This window comes from Rhodnius prolixus, unplaced genomic scaffold (genome assembly GCF_049639745.1).
Source record: "Rhodnius prolixus isolate KJV_2025 unplaced genomic scaffold, Rpr scaffold_7, whole genome shotgun sequence".
In the NCBI taxonomy this organism is placed as follows: Eukaryota; Metazoa; Arthropoda; class Insecta; order Hemiptera; family Reduviidae; genus Rhodnius; species Rhodnius prolixus.
In genome coordinates, this window is record NW_027411582.1 from 1,728,853 (window position 1) to 1,750,592 (window position 21,740).

The window sequence follows — 21,740 nt, forward strand, 5'->3', positions numbered from 1 at the left end:
ATTGAACTATTTTCAACATTCTTTATAAGAATATTGTCTTCTACTGACGGAAAAAGACATTGTATATCTCAGATACGAGGAAATATCTGCGAAAGCTTTCAGACAGTCTAGTGGCTGATCGTGCTGATTGTAATTATTACACTTATTGGCTTGAAAAAAATAAAAAGTACTGTCGTTTTCTGAGCATTTTTTATTTATTATTTCATTATTAATAATTATAGATGTTATTTAATTAATTTCATTTCTTCTATTGATAGAAAAAATTAAAAATACCAAAGTTTATCTGTAAGATACGCGCGCCCGTTTTTGTAACTTTTTGGGCGCGCCCGCTGGAAGGTTAATGAGATTGAATGTTTACATACTGAATGGCGAAATCTACTTAAAAACAATGCTTCTAAACACTAAGTGATTCAAGCAGAATCGATCCATTGGAACAAATTTATTGAAATCCCTATTTAAAAAAAAAAAGAAAAAGTGATTCCGCCCCGCCCCAAAACATAGAAGCATGAAACTAATGATTGCTGAAGTTACTTCGATGTTACACTGATACAGAAACTGGAATCAGTGAACGAGTTGTTGGAATCGATTCCAACCCTGGAACTGATTCAAATCCAACGATTCCAAAGGCGGACTCGTTCAGTCCATCACTAAGGAGATAAGGGAATAAACATAACCTTCACTTTCATATTTATTTTTCTATAATACTGCATTATACAAATAAATTAAAAAAAAAAAATTAATAAATAAGCGAGAGGCCTAATAAATAAGACGTTGAAATTTACAAAATTGAAAATTGATTAAATTTATACGCTAGTTACAAACTGAGTAACAGTAAAAAAGCTGTGAAGCTCAACAAGAAGAAGCTGGTGGTCGTTCTAAAGCGGGTCTCGGCCGAGCTGTACTGAGTTTTGAACGTGTCCACGATGTGGATTTTCCATCCCATGTTCAGATGTGTATAGCTGTTGTAATAGACTAAATCTGGCCAGGTAGTGTTCGGCGTAACCTCCAATATGGCTGGCTCACCTTTATTATGATAAAAGCACTTGGTAATTCAATAATTTCCAATTAAAAAGATAAAATAAAAATGACTAAATCTGCAAATAGTTCTAACCTGGTTCACAAGTGAACACCAAAGATTTATTGAACTTGCGGAAAGTTGGAAAATCATCATCTAATCGCCTGTCGATACCATTATGTCGTGCGAGACACAGAGGTCCAGCTGTTCACAGTACAACATGTGATAATTATGAAAAATAATAAGTATTATAATGATAAATTAATTTTGTTTACATAATATTTCTTGAATAATTTTTCTAAAGAAGATGTTTTTAGAGACATCTGTCTCAACTAGTGGCTACTCAAAAAAGTTCAGCAATAAAAAACAGAGCAAGGTTTGAACCTGAATTTGTTACGAGAGAAATTGCTTCTTCTTTTATCAACTATCCGAATTAAGACATAAGACGTTGAAAATGTTAATATAAAAGTATCTGTGGGCAATAAGGCTTCAGTTTTTTGAGAAAATTTAACAAAAAAAAAACAAAAATCGATAGTTTCTTCTGGTTGTCCGAATTAAGATTGATATCGATTAGGTACCTCGATAACATGTGTCGATCACTAGTTTCTTTGAAGTTTATAGTCAACACAAAGAAAATTTGTGTGTTTTCTTTTTAAATAACCTTTATCAAGATTCACATACTGAGATATTGAAGAAATCCCTGTTATGCTTTTGTTAGCCAAAAATCTATCGACCAATTACTAACTATTAAGTAAAAAATTTAAAACTAGAAAAATATAATACCGGTAGTCGGCCTTGGTTGTCCTCGAAGGGTATACTGTACTCCGGCCAACACTCGAATATGTCTGTTTGCCTCATCTGATCTTCTCTCCAAACCGCCGTGAGGTTCATCAGTAATGATCAGTGGATTGTAGAGTTCGGCAGAATGTGGATTATTACCTCCATAGATTCTTATAGCATAAGTAAAACCACGTCGCATCCAGATTTCCGGAATCAGCAGTCCATTAATGTACCAAGCAAGGCCGCCAACTGATGGCATACCTAGAAAAAGAAAAAATGGCGATATACATTACTGTATTTTTAAATAAAACAATTAATAATAATAATGACAATTTTTGTAACGGTAATGCTTTCTAAATATTTCTGATGATTATCAGAAGTTTTAATGAAAACTGAAGAGTTCAAAATAGTAGAACATTGACGGTCCAGGTTGATCTTGTCACTTGGCAATACTGAAGCTCCAAATTGAAAACTTTCGTAAAAATATTAAAATAAAATTAATGAAACCTATTACTACTTCAAAAGTTTTGTATATTTTTTGCAATATTGTGCAAAGATAAGCTGTAAGAAAATACATGCCACGGAATTTCGAATTAAGTCAACTAGATGCGCGTGATGTGGGCATCATTCTTTGCTTCTTATTTGTGGTATAAGCTAAGGACTGTCATTACAACTGATAGAGTAAGGATTCTTACAAAAATAAGACCCAATTCCAAAATAAAACAAAAACCTTTAAAATTCCAACTAACCTGTAATGCCTTGATAGCCCCGACGACCACCTGCAGGGCCTAACGTAGCCGTATAAACTCGAAGAGCTCTGTCTATGATTTTCGGCCTGTCCCAGGCAAGTTGTAGTTCTTTGTTGGACGTTGTGAAGGGTATACATTCTCGGTAGGTTTGGCCAACGCTAAATTTCACCGAGATACCAGTTCGCGGATAGAGTGAATGAAAAGCTGGCTCTTTATTAGAGTCCAATTTACCAATAGCCCATACTAGCTGGCTTTCCACTTCTGTGGAATATTCTTTGTCACCTGGATCCGCTGAAATCAAGATATTAGATATTTGAAGAACTGTTGTATTAAATTGTGTTAGTAAAACCAATTCAAGATGGCTGGATTGTGTTCACTTAGTTACCGTCGGTTCCCAAGGGAGAAATACCACATTTTTCAGGCTCTGGCGACCATGAAAGGGGCATTTCAAAAGGAAACTTGAATAAAAAAATGAAACACAAAACACCAGTAAGAATAATTAATAAACACCCAACTTAATTCATCAAATAGACAGGCAGGCAAAGATTTGTTTAGGGATTATAAACCGCAACAGATCTGAGGCTTGCCTCGTTCTGCGTTAAGACAAATTCCACAAAAAACTTGAAGAATTTTCTCGCAGGGCATTGTCCATTAAAGAGGACACCTGAAGAAGCTGAGTTTAGAGAACTCGATGGTTCTATGTTCCGCCCACATTCTGTGGGGAATTGGAGAAAACTTCCAACTTAACTTACCTCCTAAAAATGACTGGCAATGCCATCATTCAAGGAAAATTAAAAGGGTTCTGAGAACATATCCTCCCCCCTTAGAACTCATTTTAAATTCATCTGGAGCTGGAGAGTGTACTGTAGTGGTAGCGCTTGGCACCATAAAAATGGGTCATCACATCATCGAATGAACACTTACAAGATTTTAGTGTCCTCCTGTAGGTGATAATGTTGATACCATCCTCCCTGCTGGACGTATGCAGCTGGTTGTCATCCTGGCCGCCAACCAGGGTGTCCTTACACACGCCTTTATACTGTCCCAGCACTTTCACACACTGAAAGTATAATAATTTATATTAGTTTCCATGTGAGACCTGCAAAGCTAATATGCATTGTGGTACTGGGCCTTGGATTTTATTTAATGGTTAAATGAGAAATAGTAAAGTACGTTTGCTAGACGCCTCCGTCCACGACACCTAGTAAATGGTAGTTGGACGTTAAGCCCCGCCTGAAAAAATAGGCGATTACTTTACTTTACTTTTTACTTATATTAGTTTTCATGTTATTGAAAGTCCCGAAGAACCACACGATTATTAAACGTTCGAAGGCTCAGATATCAGAGAAATATTTTAACCAAAAACTATTAATTAACCATGAACTATTAATCAAAACTAATAATTATTAAATGATTATTTTTTAATAATAATAATAAAAAAACATCTTGCTCGTAGAAAATGGCAATACCAGCGTAATAATACTCAAAACGGGAACGCTAAGGCGGTCCAAAAAAATCTTCTTTAAAAAAATAATAGAAAAGTTTTGTAACCAAAATATGAATTTATTTTAACCTAATAAATTGAAATAAATGTTTCTGGTGAGACTTGCCGGGAAGAGCCGGCGATATTTAGGTATCTAGTTATTGGTCAACATCATCCACTTTTCCCAGATATTCTGTGGATGGCTCTCACAAATGATAAGGAAGTCAGGGAAAAGAGGGGAACCTATCTGGAATAAGCTGTCCTAATGAGGATATTGATCCAATGCGCCCATAACCCATGAAATTCTCTCTTAAAAATATCGAAAGATAAGCATGCCAAAATTCTCTAAAGTGAAAATCGTATGACTTTTCTTAATTCTTTTAACGTGTCAGAGAGAGAAGACTTACCGGTGAATTCGCTGTAATATTGTAATCCACGGCAAAACCTCTGTAACCATCCACGTAGGCCACGGTTATATCTGAGCCTAACATCTGTAGTTTATCTGGAGAACCACTCTGTCCAAATGAAATATATTCATCTTCCTCTGGAACAACAAGGTTTTCTTAGTCAAACATTCAGTCCTAATTTAGATTTGAGAGGCTAGAGAGACATTGCTCTTTCTCTTCAGCATAAAGGGCCAATCAAATCTGACATTACGAGAAAGAAAAATGAAAAAAACAAAAAATTAAAGGAAAGGTAAATAAAAACAACTGTGTAACCTACCCACTCGACCAGCCAGCTGGATAGTTATCTGTGGTCCAAAAACTTCCCAACTTGCTTGCAAATCTTTATGCAATTGAATGCAATTCGGCAGTGCAGATTTGTGAGGCTGTGAAAAAAGAAAAATGGAATAAATTTAAGATCTCAACTTGCTGCGTTTAAGCCAGCCTGAACCACAAGACAACCTTTGAGAAGAAAAAATGATTTTTGTAAAAAAGAGACTTACAATGATTTTAACCAACGAAGGTGGCACGTTAGGATTGTCTGGTATTAATACTGATCCGAAATTCTCCTTTCCTTTTACATCGTATACACTGAACCAGTCAATATCAAAGATGGTCATATCTCCTGGAAGTTCTAGTGTAATAGTTTCCTTAGAGTATAGTCGCAGAGGTTCTAAACTGTGAAAGAATTTAGTTTAAAAAAAAAGTATTACTAAATTTAGCTAGTTTTATGATACGCCAACTTTTGGCTAAAAACTTTGCGAGCTTTATGTACATAGTTTTAGAGCGAGTATTGGTGTAGTTGTTGTTATGAAGCATGGCTTAGAAAGACGGAGATCTCCAGTTGGAATCCTGCGAGTAGTACTTTTTTAAACATTAGAGAAAAATGTTGATAACTCCATTGACAACATTACTTATTTTAGTTGGACGGTAAGTGCACCTATTAAAAATATAGGCGATTACTTTATTTAATTTTACTTACTTCACTTTAATTTAAAAGTCATTTTGTCTTAATCTTTAATTTAAAAGTAATTTTGTCTTAATCACTTATTACAAGCATTTTAATTTAAACACTTTACTACTTTTGTTTATAGCTTTCCGCTATAGAAAAATCTGATGTATCGCTCAGACAAACTTCTTTTTAGTATAATTTGCACGTTATTCTTTAAATTTGCTAATTTTTACTAAAAGATGCTCCTTTAATAGTTACTTTCTCAAGTAAAATAGCACTGCAGGACAAGCCTACCTCAGCTACGTCTCTTGGACAGCCATAAAGGTTATCAATATGGAAAAAGTTTCAGAGAACATTGTAAATTATTAATGAAAGCAGTAATTACATTAAGTTTAAAGATATCACAATATTAAGGAACTCACGAAATTCGCATTTCAATTAAATCAGGATTTTAGCAACACGCATAATCTTAGATAGAAGCCAAATGAAGTCCAAGTCGAGCTTGTTATCTGGCAACTAAAGTTAGTACGTTTCATGCACAAACCTCGTGGCAAAAAGCTAGTACTGTATTTAAATAACAAAACACTTACTATCCATATTCGTCTGGAACTTTAGAACCTTTAGAAGACGGCTGTGGACCAACTCCGACCCAAAAATAAGTATCTGGGAAATCAATGAAATGTTTGATTAACACTCTCCATCAGAATCAACTAATAGTTATTCCCAAATATTAAAACTAGATCACCTTTGCCAGCGCCATTATATGTAAAGTCGGGTATAATAAGCGTTTTAGCGTCCACAATCTGAATTGTTCCTGAAGAAACAGCATGCGATTTCCTGCTAAGTTGAGCTATAGTCTGCGTGGAAGGTGGTTCAAACTCTTCAGCCATATAGACGTCGCCGAATGCATTCTGTTTTTTGAATTATTTAAAAAAAAAAGTTCAATAATTTTTTGTTTAACGTGTGATTTGGAAGAGAATCTTTTGGGTTTCAGAGAAACTACATGAAAATTATGTTGACTGGACAATTTTCTAGAGAGTATGGTGTGTTAGACAGAACTCACGATTTGATCCTGTGAAACACACAGAAACCATTTAATAAAAACTACTTTTTTGGTTTCTGGAGACCTAAAAACAGATATTTCCGATCTGACAAATGCAGCTCATCGTACAAATACCAAGAAAAGTCCATTAATGACAAATTTACAAAACAAACCTGGCTGGATAAATCATAAACAGCAAACCATTTTATATCAGTCAGTTTTTTCTTTTCAGGCAGTGTAAGCGTGAAATCTTTATTAAAATATCTACCAAGCACGTTCGTCCTGCAAAAGAAATCAAACTAAGTTGTAAAATCAAAAGTGACAGAAGATGATTAATCTATAAAATTCAAACCAATCACTCTACATACATGCCATGTTCATCGGGCACAATGAAGCCTTGCGGACCAGGTCTATTGGTCGCCCCGGCCCAGAAGAAAGTATCAGCACCATTTCCATCGTAGGAAAATCCAGTTATTAGGAGGGTGTATTGGTCGACCGCGTAAACATCGCCAGCTACTTGGTGATGATAGGAATTTAATTTGCCAATGTGTTTACCTTTAATATAAATTTTTCAACATTAAAACAGCAAGAGAGACACACTAACTATAGGTTTATGAACCTTCATCACAAAAAATTTGATGTTTTATTAAACAATAAACCACATTTTTCTTTTATTTATAAAAAAATACAACACTAGAATTCTTCTCTTGTAATCTCAGCAGTGACGAAATTACCTTTAAAATCCTAAGATAGCCAGTTTTTCAAGGCTTTACGAGATGTCTGAACTTGGTTTAGCGCCATGAATCAAACGCTTAATCAATATATCACAAGCACTTCATCAGCAACAAGATCGTTCTAGTGAGATTATCAATTAGAAAAACATGATATATCAATATGATTGTTAATCGATAATTTTAATGATTATCGTCCGATTTCTGTCAAAATTTTCCTAACAAATATACCTAAACTCCAGTACACGTAAATGTAGTTTAATTAAGTAAACTGTACATTCATATAACTAATGGTGCTTAACGTGCAAATAAAAATAAATAATAACCTATCACTTACCATTATATTCCTCACTATCAATTATTCCAACTGAAACAACCAAAACATTTTTAAAGAAACAAAAAAAATTAACTATTTCCAAAAACAAAAAGGTTTATTAGAATATAAAAAGAAATGAATTGTTATGAAAAAAACAGGCATCAATCATTTATATTCTATTGTCGATTGTCATCGGGACAAAAGACAAGTTTTGATTATTTAATGAAAACGGTTTGGGATAGTCAAATGTCAATAACCTTCTCACTAAATAACAGCCAAATAACTATAACGTGAACACTCACACGACTTTAGTCCTTTTTACTGCAGCTAACGTAATTAAATTTTCTTTAAACAAACAATTTTACCACCCCCTACCACAGAAGTGTCCTTAATTGAATTTACCAGGAAAAATGTTTCAAATAAAATGTTTAGAATTATTTATGCTCAACAAATACACATATAGTTCAAAAAAAATACTTAAAATGTTAAAATTTCTAAATATAAAAAAAGTATTTCAGTAAAAGCATTTCTAATTGGATGATATTAACCAAAAGCATAGTATTAGATCTGACAAAGATTGAACCAAATTTCGAATTTGAACTTTCTCAGATTTTTGTTTTTGTGTGTTGTGCTCAAAACAAACATGTACTCAATAGACAGATATTTAGACATAAACAGATACTTATTTAAAATAAAAACTAAAAACTTATTTCGAACTCAGAGAGTAACTCAAATCGGGATATTTTCGATAAAAACTAAACTCGATATATGGACAAGTTTGCAATACTGTTACTTAGTAAAGTGAAAGAAAGTAAAAAATGTGAATTCTTTAAAATCAATCCTGTTTGACTCAATAAATAAATACATTTTTACCATAATTAATTTCAAATTCTGTCACTAGAGTATGGTAGATATATTAATAACTTTACGTGTTAATTACTAAATCAACTTTATCTGCTCCAATTGAAGTACTATTATGCAGGAAATCAAGCAAAGCATAATATTAAATAAAGATTATATAATGGGTTTTATTAATTAGTTTATTTAAAATCAGATTTAAAAAAAATAGGTTAGCCGAAAGCGTTGTTCTAATGAATAGATATTTGGTTTCTATTTCGAAAATATTTATGCATTTTTCTATCAGACAGAGTTTGTTTCGGAGAAGTTACATCATCAAATTGTTACGCTTGCTCTGCTTACTGATTCACCTTTTTTTAAAAAAATGTATTTTAATTCTATTCATTTTTTTTTTTGAGCATATCAAACTGTGTTTTAGAATATTAGCGAACACAAAGTAATTTGAATTAACTTTCTCAGCAATAAATCGATAACAGAAAAAAAATCGAAACAAAAACCGCTAAGGAATAAAAAAAAAGGGGCCAGAGTCCTTGATCTGAAATGTCATGGAGGGTGTCAGTCCAGACAAAGTTGTCCAATCCAAGGTTAATAAGATATTGAATTTCTTTATTAAAACTCAGTCAACTCTAAGGTACCGTTAGTAATTTATACACAGGAAATAAAGTAAGAAATGTATTTTTTGTTGCAAAATGAAGCAAGATTACTGGGCACATTTAGAGGAAATGACTAATTTGAGAATTTCCACTCTCATCTACAGCAAATGGCGTTCTATGCGAGAATGAGTCTGGTTTCGAGAAATCACATGAAGCCAAAATTTTGTTTCGAGTATCCAACCGCTTATTCAAAATTCCAGAAACAATTTTAATTGCCATTAGCATTTTGCAGTTTTTAAAACTGAATATTATGCAGTTTCCATTCAAGACACTAACCCTCCAAGTGAATTCAAGCCTGATTCCCCTCTCTGAAACATTTTGAAACTAATTTTTTTAATAACATTATTAAAATTATTTGATTTAAGTAAATAAAATCTTGAAGGTGTTATTTCTGCCAATTTTCGTATTCGTGTTAAGCAGACTTACACTCAGATCTAAGGGACACGAAAAGATGTGAACATCCCATATGAACTCAAAACAGAAATACTGCAGGTTGTGCAATACTTCAACTTTTACGTAGTAAACGAAATTGAAAAAACTCACAACCGGAAGTGCCCTTTGTTAAGATTTCCTCGCGGATAGTTATTGATATTCTTTAAATTTACTTTACCAACACATTATAGAGCTCGGCAAATTAAGCAAATGAACTGTCCTATCAGTAATATTTCTAAATGGTATTAAGGACTAACTAAAAGTCAGTTGATTGTTTAAACGAAAGTGTAATTTCCTTCTTTGTTATCACTTTGCCACGATTTTGACTTTACCAGGACTAATGTATTTTATGTGAACTTTTTCTGTATAAAAACTTATTTCAGGTGAGTTCCGAAAGAGGGATTAATAGGCCTCTCTAGACGCTATACGCTCATTTCACTGAATTCCTCCAAATACCCTTAGACTATTAGTGAAAATTTAATATTATATTAAAATTAGAGGTTGGAAAATCAACGTTTGACCGAAATTTCCTATTTTACTGATATTTTTGCCATTATCCGAAATTTCATGCTCGGATATATGTACAGTTTGATGTTAGTAATAATTAAATATGTTTTGAAATATATGAGTTTCAAGTCAGAATCTTAAGAATCGCTGTAACAGAATGCCTGAAGAATTTGCTGAACACTTAGCGAAAACTATGTTATATAAATAATTAGCATTATATTTATTTAGTTTAACTTAATCGAAAATGGATAAAGAATTTAGTAATCGATTTAAATTCAACAAATAATTTAGTAAAACTTATAATTTTGATGAAAACTTTAATGGTGGAATAAGAATGATGTTTTTAAAAAGGAAGGTACAAACGGGTTACTTCAATGAGTCACACAATGTTGGCTTTACTTATTTTTACTTTATGAAAATGATATATTAAAATATTAATAGTGGTAATACAAATCTGAGAAATAGAAATTCTTTGATTTATAATATGAAAGAAATTAAAAAATAAAGTCCATGCAATTAAGCATTACAATTGTTCTACTTACCTAGTAAAAATTGCAATACTAGAAATAATAAGTGCATTCTTTTATTTACGAACCAAGTGTCATTATTTTTCTTAATTTAATTTTACAAAAACAAAAACTGACTAGAAAGTAACATAGAAGTTTAACATTCACAAACTTTATTATAACGACACTATTCGATACTTTAGTTCTATCACAAGAACAAGAACCGTAAACAGCTGGCTGCTTTCACTTTAGACGATCCTTTTTGGAAAAAGAAAAAAAGAAAAAGTATAAAATGGAGAATAGTAGTTTAAGCTAGAAGAAAGACATAGGTACTTTATTGTCCCCCCTGGACTATTCGAATAACATGGTTGGCTAGAATGTAATCATGGTCAACGACTGAAACTGTTCTTTGGTAGCGGGAGTTAAGAAATGTATTATAGTACAGTGGAAAAGATCTGTACAGAATTTTTAAGTGGGGGGTACCTGTGCTCATTTAGAAACTTGTATCCATATGACGTGGTCGTACGCGTAAAAGTCCATACGATTTCCTTTATTGCTCAATTATTCTTTCACAGAAAGCCTATTTTAGTAGCCGCAATGATCCATTACTGAAGTTTTTTTAGTTTCTCTCGTAATAGAAAAGTTTTGAAACCGTGCAGATCTTTTCGGTTTTGAGTTTTCTTTCAGTCCCCCAAAAAAAGAAGTGGTTTCTTCGAATTCTTGTTCTTGCTAGTCTGTAAGTGCACATGTATCCACCACAGTTCATAAAAATAAAAAAAATATCTCGAAAAAAACTCGCAACTATTAACAACGGTACCTCAAGTTCATACATGTATTTGATTAGCACCATGGAACGGACTCGAGACAGCAATCAAGATCTTCAAGAACAAATTATAGCTTTGTGATTTTTTCGCTTGTTTAAGATTCTTGAAAAGTAGCACTGACGAGTTCTTTAAACTAAATTTTTTCATTAATAAAATTTGCTTTAGCACAGCCTTTGTGAAGTGGTGTAAATATATTTCTCTCTAAATCGGAACTTTTAAATGAGTTTTTTACACGTTTTATTAATAAACAAAACAGAATGGGAAGAGTTTAGCTTATTCCTGGGTCGAGCACTACCTGGAGCAGTTAGATTTATTTTTATTTTTAATGGGCTCTAACAGTACTTTATTCAGTGATGTCCAGTATCGTCCGTAACGAGAAAGCATTGTCCCGTAACCAGCAGAGCCCAGAAAAAGACTGTGCATTAATGGCCTCATAAGCTGAAGCGTCTTAAATTACAAAATATATAATTAACATTATTCATTAAACAAACAGTTTTACAAACTGCTTAATTTTAGTAAGAATTAATTATGTTGTAAAATTCGTAAAGATATAACCTTGAAAATAGCAATTAGAAAAAGTTGTGTGTGAGTTCACATCAGAATATTGAAAAAACAAATGTCATTATTAGAATTTTTACTTATTTTTTTTAATAGAGATTATTGGGAGGGGGGGTCACATTTTGTGTTAAAATAATCACATAATTGAAGTAAATTTTTAAAAAAATAGTAATAGCAACTTCATTGATAGCCCATTTCTGTTAAGAATGTAACCCAACCAATTCTTGGAAGACTCGTAAGAACCCGTGGGTTCAATTTAATCAATGTAATATAGAATTAATGAATGGGCTCCACTAGCGCTGCCATGTGCCATACTACAACACATTGGACACCCATAACTTTCTAAAAAACATAACCTTTTCTTCTAGAACGATGTCAAGTTAGTTTAGACGTCTTGTGAATAACTTCACTTTATTTAGTTTTACTTTTAGTGTGACAGCCATACAACAAAACAATGGACAAACATCCTTATATGAGAATTGAGGTAATTCATGTTAGTCTTGTTGTTTTATTTTGAATGAAGTTTTCTTCCTTAAATTTGAGGTAACAATATACGTTTTGTATTTTCTAGTGCTGTTGATTCTTGGGCAATGGCTTCGGGAGGAGCCGAGCGTCCAAATGATGAGACCGATGGCGAAGCTAGCCAAAAACCTTGGGAACGATTTTCAGCCTGGGTTCACGCCGTCTGTATTGTTACTTTTGATCTTGAGCTTGGCCAAGCTTTGGAAGTGTTCTACCCTTCGTCTGCGAAATTAAGTGAGGAAGATAAAACCAACATCTGTTATTTAGCATTTCCTGATTCAAATTCTGGTTGTATGGGCGATACACAATTTCATTTTCGTTTTAGACATATTCCACACGATAGTAGTCCAGCTTCAGCTCATATCAGGTACAATCCAAATTCAGGTGTTTCATTGTTGGCCAATAGAAATTTCTTATATGGTTATGTATACTTTAGGCAAGTTAAAGATCCCAGCTTGCCTAGGGGTTATTTTCAGAAAAGTGTCATAATTCTTTCCAAATATCCATTTGTAAATCTATTTCTGACTATATGTCGTATGATTGCTCCGGAATTTTTTGAAAATGGTCCACTAAGTATTGAAGCTGCTTGCCATGAAATTGACCATTGGCCAGAACCTGTAACTGGTGAAATCGTTAGTCTACCACTGTTAGGTACAGTATTACAAGTGCAGATACCTGGTGATATATCGTTAGGCAATGCAGCTATTTTGCAGTCAGTTTGCTCAAATACAGTCATACCTTGTGTACACTTGAACAATTTGTTCAGTTGTTTCTCAAATTGTATCTATCATATACAACTCTTGTGGGAATTGGTGTTAATCGGAGAGCCTATTGTTGTTATGGCATCTTCGCCTGAAACTTGTTCTCAGATGGTGCATGCCTTAGTCACAATGATCATGCCTCTAATCTATTGTGGCGAACATCGCCCATATTTCACCATACACGACATGGAGTTCAAAGAGTACACCAAAACCACTCAACCACCGCCACCTACAATTATCGGTGTTACTAATCCATTTTTTTCAAAAACTTTACAACATTGGCCGCATATAATCAAACTTCCAGAGCCAGCTAAGTCTTCAACATTGCAGAAAAGTAAGATCAAAAAAGGCGTAGTAAAAGCGTTTGATAGTAAATCCGGTGTTTATACACAGTATGAACCGTTTCTACAGAAAGATAAAGCAATTGTAAAAAAACTATTAAAAGGTATCCAAACGAACAGACCTGAAGAAGTACAAAGTGCTTTGTTGAGAAGACATCTTCTAGAATTAACGCAAAGTTTCATGATACCATTGGAAAGATATATGGCCACTTTGATGCCGTTGCATAAGAATATCTCTCCATATAAAGCCGCTCCAACTCCTTGGCCATTCAATCCTGAAGCATTCATCGCTTCGTTGGATAAATCCGGGCCACAGTTGACCACCGGAATAAAAGGTAACTGGGAAGGTCTTTATAGAAGATTTTTTCGCAGTCCTAATTTCATTGGTTGGTACAATACTAGATATAAAGCGATGAATGAAAAACTCCAGATATTACAATTGGAAGCACTCTCAGAAGCTGATTTAAGAAGATGGGTGGCTGATAAACAGGAAGTAGAGATAGTGGACATGCTGATAAAGATAAGATGTAAACTGAACGATTGTCGTACACGTAATGTAAGATTGAGTGAGACGGTATATCGGCGTTTACAGAGACGCATGGAAGAAATAGTGCTCACATTACCGGAAGATCTGAGATCAGTACTTGAATCAAACGCTACTAACAGCTGACAGACATTTGATAATGATAATCAACTTTGTTTAGTGTTCACGTGAAACTCTATTTGTTTTTGTTTTATGTGATTGATAGCGAACATTGTTCGAAAATTGATGAAATTTAAAAGCTTTCCCGACAAAGCCGTTATAGAGATTTTAGAGATCAAATGTGGAATCTCTTACGAACACATTTATAACTATAATTTTTAGAGTGCCATGGAATTTTGGGCAAGAACAAAATTGAGCCTGGTAAGATGGAATTTTCTCATTCTTAATGAAAGAACTGTTAAAAAAAATAAATAAAATTGCTCTCTCTAAAAAAAACATCAAAATTTAACTATAATGTAAATATTATATCTATTTTAATCGCCAAGGATTTCCTAAAAGTATGAAAGTAATTTTAGCATGAAATAAAAACAAAATTATAAACTTTTAAACAATATTTTCAAAAGAATTATCTGCCTGCTAGTTTTTAATGTAAATAATTTGTTAATGAACAATGAAGAAAATTAGGCTAGTATTATTTCCAGGAAAGAATCATGGGGGTTCCCGATTATTATTTTTTTATTTGTTGACACAAATTCTAGTTATTCCCTTTAAATAAGAATTCCATCCCTTAGACGGTCAAATTTCTGGAAACGTATCCCCCAATTTAAAGAAGTGAATTTTGAAGTAATTATTATGTTTTGCTCCAATCATTTCAACGCCATGAATTTGTAGTTTTTTTTTCTCTTAAACGGCTTTGACAACCGCAGGTCATATGCTGATATTCAACAAAATTGCTATTCTGAAGTCTCTTGCTGTCATTTTCTTTTGAAGTTGACCACAACTTTTTCTTACTGTTCATTATTTTTGGTGACAATAATAGTTTAAACAGAATGAAAAATAAATGCCAGTTTCAGTCATTGTAAACTTTATTATGCCGAGCTTTCGACCTAGGGACTTAGATCATCTTCAGGGCTAATTTACAGTATACTGTTTTACATCATTTTAGAGGGTTGTTGTGTCTTCTGTCTTGTCTGTTCATGGACTGAAGATGATCTAGCCCCTAGGTGGAAAGCTCGGCATAATAAAGTTCATAATGACTGAAACTGGCATTAATTTTTCATCCTGTTGAAACTTTTTCTTGTTCATCTTGGTCTGTATGTCTATCTTTCTTCTGATGTGAATTCTATTACCTTACTTTTTTAAAACATCTTTCGCTTCCTATTCTTCTATGTTATTACTTTGCAATATATTTCAATGCTGAAAAATTTGTTTACTATTCCTCGCGTGAAGTCTATAATTCTGCTTGCTGTACCTCCAAAAGACATTCCCTAATCCCACCAGTCTTTGGGCTTCCGTTTGCAACATATTTTTCAGATTTCCTCAAGAAAAATTGGAGAGTTTTGACACACTCAACCTTCAGAGTATACGATTTATATTCACTACTGATATTTACTTAGTCTTCCCTATTTTGATTATTACAAACAAGTTTATGTTTTAGAGGCACTTAATTAGTATTAGTAGTGAATGAAGGAGTTTAATCGTTAGCGATCTAAAAGATCTATTGTGGCTTCCTGGGTTTAAGTATTTACCTTAAAGAATGCAGTCAGTCGTCTAATGTGGGCAGCGATTGTTGTGATGATCCCTTGCAGTTCTTGTACAAGAAATCTCTTCATTTTTACAAGAACCTGGATTTTTGACTTAAGTGGTGGACGTTTCTTCATCTCCTGACAGAATTTGTCCTACCTGTGGAGGTGTTTTCTGAGCTTTCGTATCCTATGAAGGGCTTCAGATAAATTTGTTGTTTTTTTTCTGTTCATCGACACCTATCCATGTGATCTCAAGGCCATTAGCCTTGATTTTATGTAGAAATGCTTGTAGTCTTAGCCTGCGGCTGAGTGAGAGTGCTGAATGCCCAAGAATTCTAGAGCTAAGTCGAAAAAAAAAACAGTCTCTGCTATCTTTTCGTGACATCACTCCGGAAATGAATGAAGGTTGAAACTTGTGCATAGATAGAGTCTACTATTATACTAACTGCCTACTGAACAATGTGTAAATTTGAGTGAAAAGTGGAGCTAATTCCAATTACTTTTTTACGATTCATCTTGAGCAGACCTAAGTGTGCCTTATGACTATCTCTACTTAGGTACTTCAGCATTAAGAAACACCACCTAGTATCATCTGAACTCTCAGATGAGGAAACATGTTAATCTAGCCACACTCATTCCAGTTGCAAACTTTCTTGAACACAACCCACATTTTGGGACAAAAAAAAATTGGTACTCCAGAGAGTCCTAAAATATTTTTGTCCAAATTTGGTAAAATAAGTTACTGTTCGTGCAATAACTGAATGTACAGGTGGGGTAGATTGTTTAGGCGTAACTATTGTAATATTTTACTTTTTTTATTGTAATTCTTTTCAAGTAAAATAAAAGTAAAACCCAGCCCAGAAATTTGACTTTCATCTCCATAGTAAAAAGAAAAAGTATCAAACCATTTAAAACCAATAAGATTCTCTCGAAGATTTCCTATCCGGAATTCATGATCAAACGTTTTGATTAGAACATAGAACACGAACCCCCATACAAGCATAAATGGGGAGGTTCCTCCATCTTAGAATAAGAAATCAAAAGGAACAAGAAAATATAAGTGTAATAATAATTATTGTATAAATGAACAAAATTTTAGAAAATAAATAAACGATCTGATATGTAAATAAATACTCATTTGTAAATATCATTAGATTAAAAAAAAATAAATAAATAATGTAAAAAATTCAAAATTGTACCTTAAAGTGCGTAACTAATGTTTGAATTGGATTATTATTAGTTCGAATATTGCTCCCACAATTAGTGCCAAACAAATTCAAAATTATATGGTAAATATATCTGATCACACTTAGGTATTTAAAAATAAATATTTGCTTGACAGTTTTTTTTTTAATACAGAAATTAATAAATGATGCACTTATTTTAAAACAAAATTATTTGAAAATATATATAAGTACGTATGTTAGCACCAATGGATGTGTACAAACCAAAAAAATAATTAAAAGAGAAAGAAAAGATACCCGAGTTTTTGCACACAAAAAAATAAATAGAAAATGACTTCCCTAAGGCGAATAAGGTGCTTTTTTTTATGCAAATAAATAAAAAAAATACATTTTTATTTTGTTATGGTAGTGTGATAAAAAATAAAATTATTCCTATATCGTGAATCTCTGCAACAAATATGGCGATTTCCATTCGCAATTTTTGTTTTCATCTTCAAAAGGGCAAAAAGTGGGTTTGCGCATGCGCGTTAGTTCAGGCACCAAACATTTTGGTTTTGAATTATTCTTTGTTACACTACCAACATATCAGTAAGACTATTATTTCAAAAAATAATAATAGTAATAAAAAAGATATCAGAAATATGTTCATTAAAAAAAAAAAAAATTAACCAGTAGAAGAAAAACAAAAACAAAAAAAAAATCATGAACAAAATAAGAGTATAAAAAAGTGAAAATATAAATTTGACGTGATCTGTAATTCGTCAAATTTATGTAAAAAGATTCATTTGGCATTGGTCGGCGAAAGCAAAAATACTTTCATTTGATCAATGCTGAAAACTATATTCTCCAAATATTTAAGCAGTTATCCCCAATTTTATAAAAATAGTAGTACATAATTAACTTTAATTTCTTCCATAATTATTTCGATATTAACAAAATGAATTTCCACTCTGTGACCGAACAATAAAAATATATTATATACGTATATATAAAAATAAAACCAGCAACCTTGCGCCTTATCATAAAAACATATCGTATCATGCATTTCATTAAAATATCTTATCAAGAAATAAAAATAAAATTTATACTTATTAGAATGACAAATATTCTTTTATTTTATATTATTACAGTCACAAAGTAATAAAATCAATCAAATAATGTATTTTTATGATTTAAATTATATTTATTAGTAATTAAGTTATTTTGAGAGTACAAGTAAAGGAAAAAAAAGTAAATTATTTCACATTTTCATCGTTAATCGAGAGTGGAATTTCATTTACTATAAATCATTTACAGAAGTAGTAAATTTTTATGTACCTGTTGAAAACATGAATATGAATTTTTAATTGTTTATAAAAACTTGTAAATTTGCAAATGGCTGATTTGAGCTTGAAAGAATTTCCTTCTATACATATATTATATGGTGGATAATTTGTTTGTATGAACTAAATTAAGATTTGTTTTATTCTGTAAAGACATCAGTTAGTTTGTTTTTATTTATTTAATAAATTAATAAACTTTTTTTTTTTCTTTGTTCAAGTAATTTATTCTGTTAATATACCATTTTCAATATTTACACTGACTTAGTGGCACGCTAAAGACTAGAGCCTAATCTTAAATATTTTGTGCTTTGAAAACAAAGAGTTGGGAAATAAGATATGGAGAGGGCATTCACAAGACTTGCTTTTTTGGCTACTGCAATTCTTAAATTTCCAACTTTAACTTGATCAAAACAATCAACTGAGTGGTACGTAAACGAAAGTAAAAGTTTTAAAGATATTCAACAATTCCATTGTTGTGACTTTCTTCAAACTCTATATTTTGGCACAATACTTAATTCTAACTTATTTTACACATATTGCAACAGTAATACTATTAAGGATTCAAAATTGGCGAGGAATCGGTCAAATAAAAATAACAACTCGTCTTTTTGCCAACGTTTCTACAAATATATATTGTCTTCTTCATGGGGCCTGGATATTACAAATACAAAAATACAAACAATTTAGAAAATCAGTAATATAAAAACAGTAATATAAACAGTAAAATAAATTCTTTCAATAGGATGAAAAAATAATTGCCATTTCAGTCGAGTAAAATTTATTTTGCCGAGATTTCGACCTAGGGACTAGGTGATGAAGATGTTCAGGGCTAGTTTAGAAAGTAATATTTTTACATTTCAGGATTGGTGTGTCTTCTGTCTTGTCTTGGTCCATGAACAGAGAAGACAGAAAACACACCAACCCTACCATGTAAAAATATTACTTTCTAAACTAGCCCTGAAGATGATGACCTAGTCACCTAGGTCGAAAGCTCGGCAAAATAAATTTTACACGACTGAAATGGCAATTATTTTTTCATCCTATTGAAACTATGAATCAGCCACCAAAAATAATGAACAACAATAAATTCTTTATAATTATTGAAAACTTACGTGGCTATGCGTGTTGGTTGTGAGTTACAGAAAACTGAGAGGAATAGGAATATATAGCGGGATTTACACAGGAATTTTGGTAATGACAATAAAGAGATGGGACAGGTACAATAGACTAATAATAATGTGCAATTTGACAAAATAGTAAATAAAATAGATATTGGGAAATGTCTTTTAATACAAAAACGTTAAAGATAAACATAGGAAAAACCCCCAAAAAAACCTTATGAACTAACATAAGAACCAAATGATTAGAAGTAAATTTAAAAAAACCCAGCAATAATTATGTACAGAAGTTAGACAGATATCTTTTTATTTTTTAATGATAAATAGCAATTGACTAAATTCGACGTGTCTGTTCTAAAGTTACTGTGTTGTTTTGTTTCAACTATGTGGCACATTTCCAGAAAATTACGTTTGTAAATTGTGGCTCGCTGTTTTAAACTACGAAAAGTTTAAGTTTTTAAGAGTGGTGTTATTTCTTTCCGGTTATGATCTATGAATTCAGAAGCAATTTGCTCTTACAAAATTACGATTAGTTTTTTTAAAAAAAATCATGATTACTGCCGCCGTTTTATTGAATATTTTATTAGCTATTAAATGAAACATAAAATCAGACTTCTAAGACTTACCAATCTGATAGGTTAAATTCATATGTTCCTTTTCTCCTAATGAAATTATGTAGCCTTGCTTCTAATTTCCATTTGTTTTTCTATTCTTCTAATCCTCAGGCGAAAAAACAAAGGTCGAAAACTCATCTCCCTTTGCTACACATAACGCAGAAAACTATTTTTGTTGTTTAAGCGTGAAAACCCTGCCTCTTAATGTAATCTTGTACTGAAATATGCTTTTAAAAAAAAATTCTACGTACCTTTCGTTTTGGAACGTGTTCCTTTAATTTTCTAATTCCGGCATTAGCTTCAAAAACGATTATGGCTGTGTTTTCCGGTTCTTTTGCCTGAAGGTGAACTTTTTTTTTAAAGTGGTTCTCATTGTTTAGAATTTATTCGTTTCTAGTAAGTTTTGAATTTTGTAATAATATGTAAAAATTGAGAAAGATCGACATATGGTCGAAATGACATTTCAATTTGGATTAAAAGCTAAAAAGAAGGGAAATTGTTCCACAGAAAAAAGAAATTCGAATTAAATGTATATTTTTTTAAACGAGTATTTGGCAATGACCAAACACTATAAAAAAGTAGAAGCTCTACCTATCTAGCGGCACACTTGCAAACTAATTTTGTTATTCCATAACTGGTATCCTTAACAAAAACTTACAGTTTAAAAAGTTAAGTATAAGGGTTGATTGAACGCCAAAAGGTACACAAATCAGCAAGTACCCAACACTTCATTAATACTTCATTTATATTATTTAAGTAATTTTACTTCATTAATTTTCATTCATATTTTTTAAAATTTATTAGATGTCACAGACCCGGAAAAAGCTCCGGGCGCTAATGACCTCAGCTGATGAAAAAAAAAAAAAAAAAAAGACCAATTTTTGAAAATGCCGTTTTTGCTCATTTTCAACAACTTTTTTCTCGAAATCTAGAACATCTGGGTTGTTGCAAAAAATTACAGTTATAAAGGAGGATTTGCCCTATATTTTAAAGAAAATTTGGGAATTTTATCTTTTATAGAAAAAGAGAAAAAAAAATTCAAAGTTGGGCGTTTTTCAACGTTACGCTTTTTCGTGCACTTTTTGACGATCAACCCTTATACAACTGTCCTACCGGACAGTTTTAATTAATGAAGTTAGGTGTTTTCTATGGCATTTGAATTTCTATAAAAAGAAAAAGCTGGCAAGTAATTTTAATTTAAACAGTAAATTATTAAAAAATAACTAATTATAATGAATAATAATTAGTAACTCACCCCATACTAAATTCAATTTGTATGGAATTTTTTTGTTCTGGTGGGTTGATCAGAAAAAATTGAACTCTTTTTTCGTTAGACAAAGTTTTGAATATTTCTTCAGTAATTTCAGTTGTGATGTGAAAAGATATGGTGATTATGTTTATTTGTTTTAAATGTTTTCTATTTTTTCCTAAATTATTAATACTTTATTAAGATAGATTTTGTCGTAATGTTGCATTGTGCGGATCCGGACAGCATTCATGATCTGATTATAAATAAAATCTAAAAAATGTTTAACTTACCATGTTCTAATTTATCTATTTTTATTGGCAACCTAAAAGTCTATACTAATACTTTATAATAATAACTGAGCAAAATTACCCTAATATTATTTGTGTTGTTTTAATAATGAAAAATAAACATTTTAATCTCATAGTGGACTTACTTCAAATAAGAAAGCTAATACAAATTTTTTCACGTAGTAGCCCTGTACAATTATCTATTTTGGAGTGGATGCAATCTCAATACTAAAAAGTTTCGATTTGTTTTGTTATAATACTTTT

General features: G+C 32.0%; 2 protein-coding genes across 5 annotated transcripts; one reads left to right on the forward strand and one right to left on the reverse strand.

The window, feature by feature from the left end:
- Positions 1–675: 675 nt before the first annotated feature.
- Positions 676–19,989, reverse strand: knk (cytochrome and DOMON domain-containing protein knickkopf). 3 transcript variants are annotated; one of them, XM_074113358.1, is made up of 14 exons: positions 19,953–19,989; positions 7,533–7,562; positions 6,833–7,019; positions 6,638–6,746; positions 6,168–6,333; positions 6,013–6,085; positions 4,974–5,148; positions 4,751–4,856; positions 4,435–4,571; positions 3,469–3,604; positions 2,545–2,835; positions 1,799–2,056; positions 1,112–1,219; positions 676–1,023 (listed from the first exon to the last, which is right to left on the reverse strand). In XM_074113358.1, the coding sequence occupies exons 1-14, from the start codon at positions 19,972–19,974 to the stop codon at positions 815–817; spliced, it is 2,007 nt and encodes a 668-aa protein (XP_073969459.1). In that variant the 5' UTR covers positions 19,975–19,989; the 3' UTR covers positions 676–814. The 3 variants fall into 3 exon arrangements, with proteins under 3 accessions (XP_073969459.1, XP_073969457.1, XP_073969460.1); XM_074113356.1 differs by lacking the exon at positions 19,953–19,989 and adding an exon at positions 10,504–11,567; XM_074113359.1 differs by lacking the exons at positions 7,533–7,562; positions 19,953–19,989 and adding an exon at positions 7,199–7,441.
- Positions 12,142–17,601, forward strand: LOC141446690 (protein DENND6B). Of its 2 annotated transcripts, none has more exons than XM_074113361.1 (2): positions 12,142–12,342; positions 12,421–17,601. In XM_074113361.1, the coding sequence occupies exon 2, from the start codon at positions 12,440–12,442 to the stop codon at positions 14,141–14,143; it is 1,704 nt and encodes a 567-aa protein (XP_073969462.1). In that variant the 5' UTR covers positions 12,142–12,342; positions 12,421–12,439; the 3' UTR covers positions 14,144–17,601. The 2 variants fall into 2 exon arrangements, with proteins under 2 accessions (XP_073969462.1, XP_073969461.1); XM_074113360.1 differs by having other exon boundaries at positions 12,143–12,333.
- Positions 19,990–21,740: the final 1,751 nt, after the last annotated feature.

Coding starts and splice junctions, on each gene's coding strand:
- knk (XM_074113356.1), bottom strand. CDS start 10,540: ATGCACTTATTATTTCTAGTATTGCAATTTTTACTAG. Junction 7,563..10,503: donor AGTATTGCAATTTTTACTAG/GTAAGTAGAACA, acceptor TGGTTGTTTCAG/TTGGAATAATTGATAGTGAG. Junction 7,020..7,532: donor TGATAGTGAGGAATATAATG/GTAAGTGATAGG, acceptor TTTATATTAAAG/GTAAACACATTGGCAAATTA.
- LOC141446690 (XM_074113361.1), top strand. CDS start 12,440: ATGGCTTCGGGAGGAGCCGAGCGTCCAAATGATGAGACCGATGGCGAA.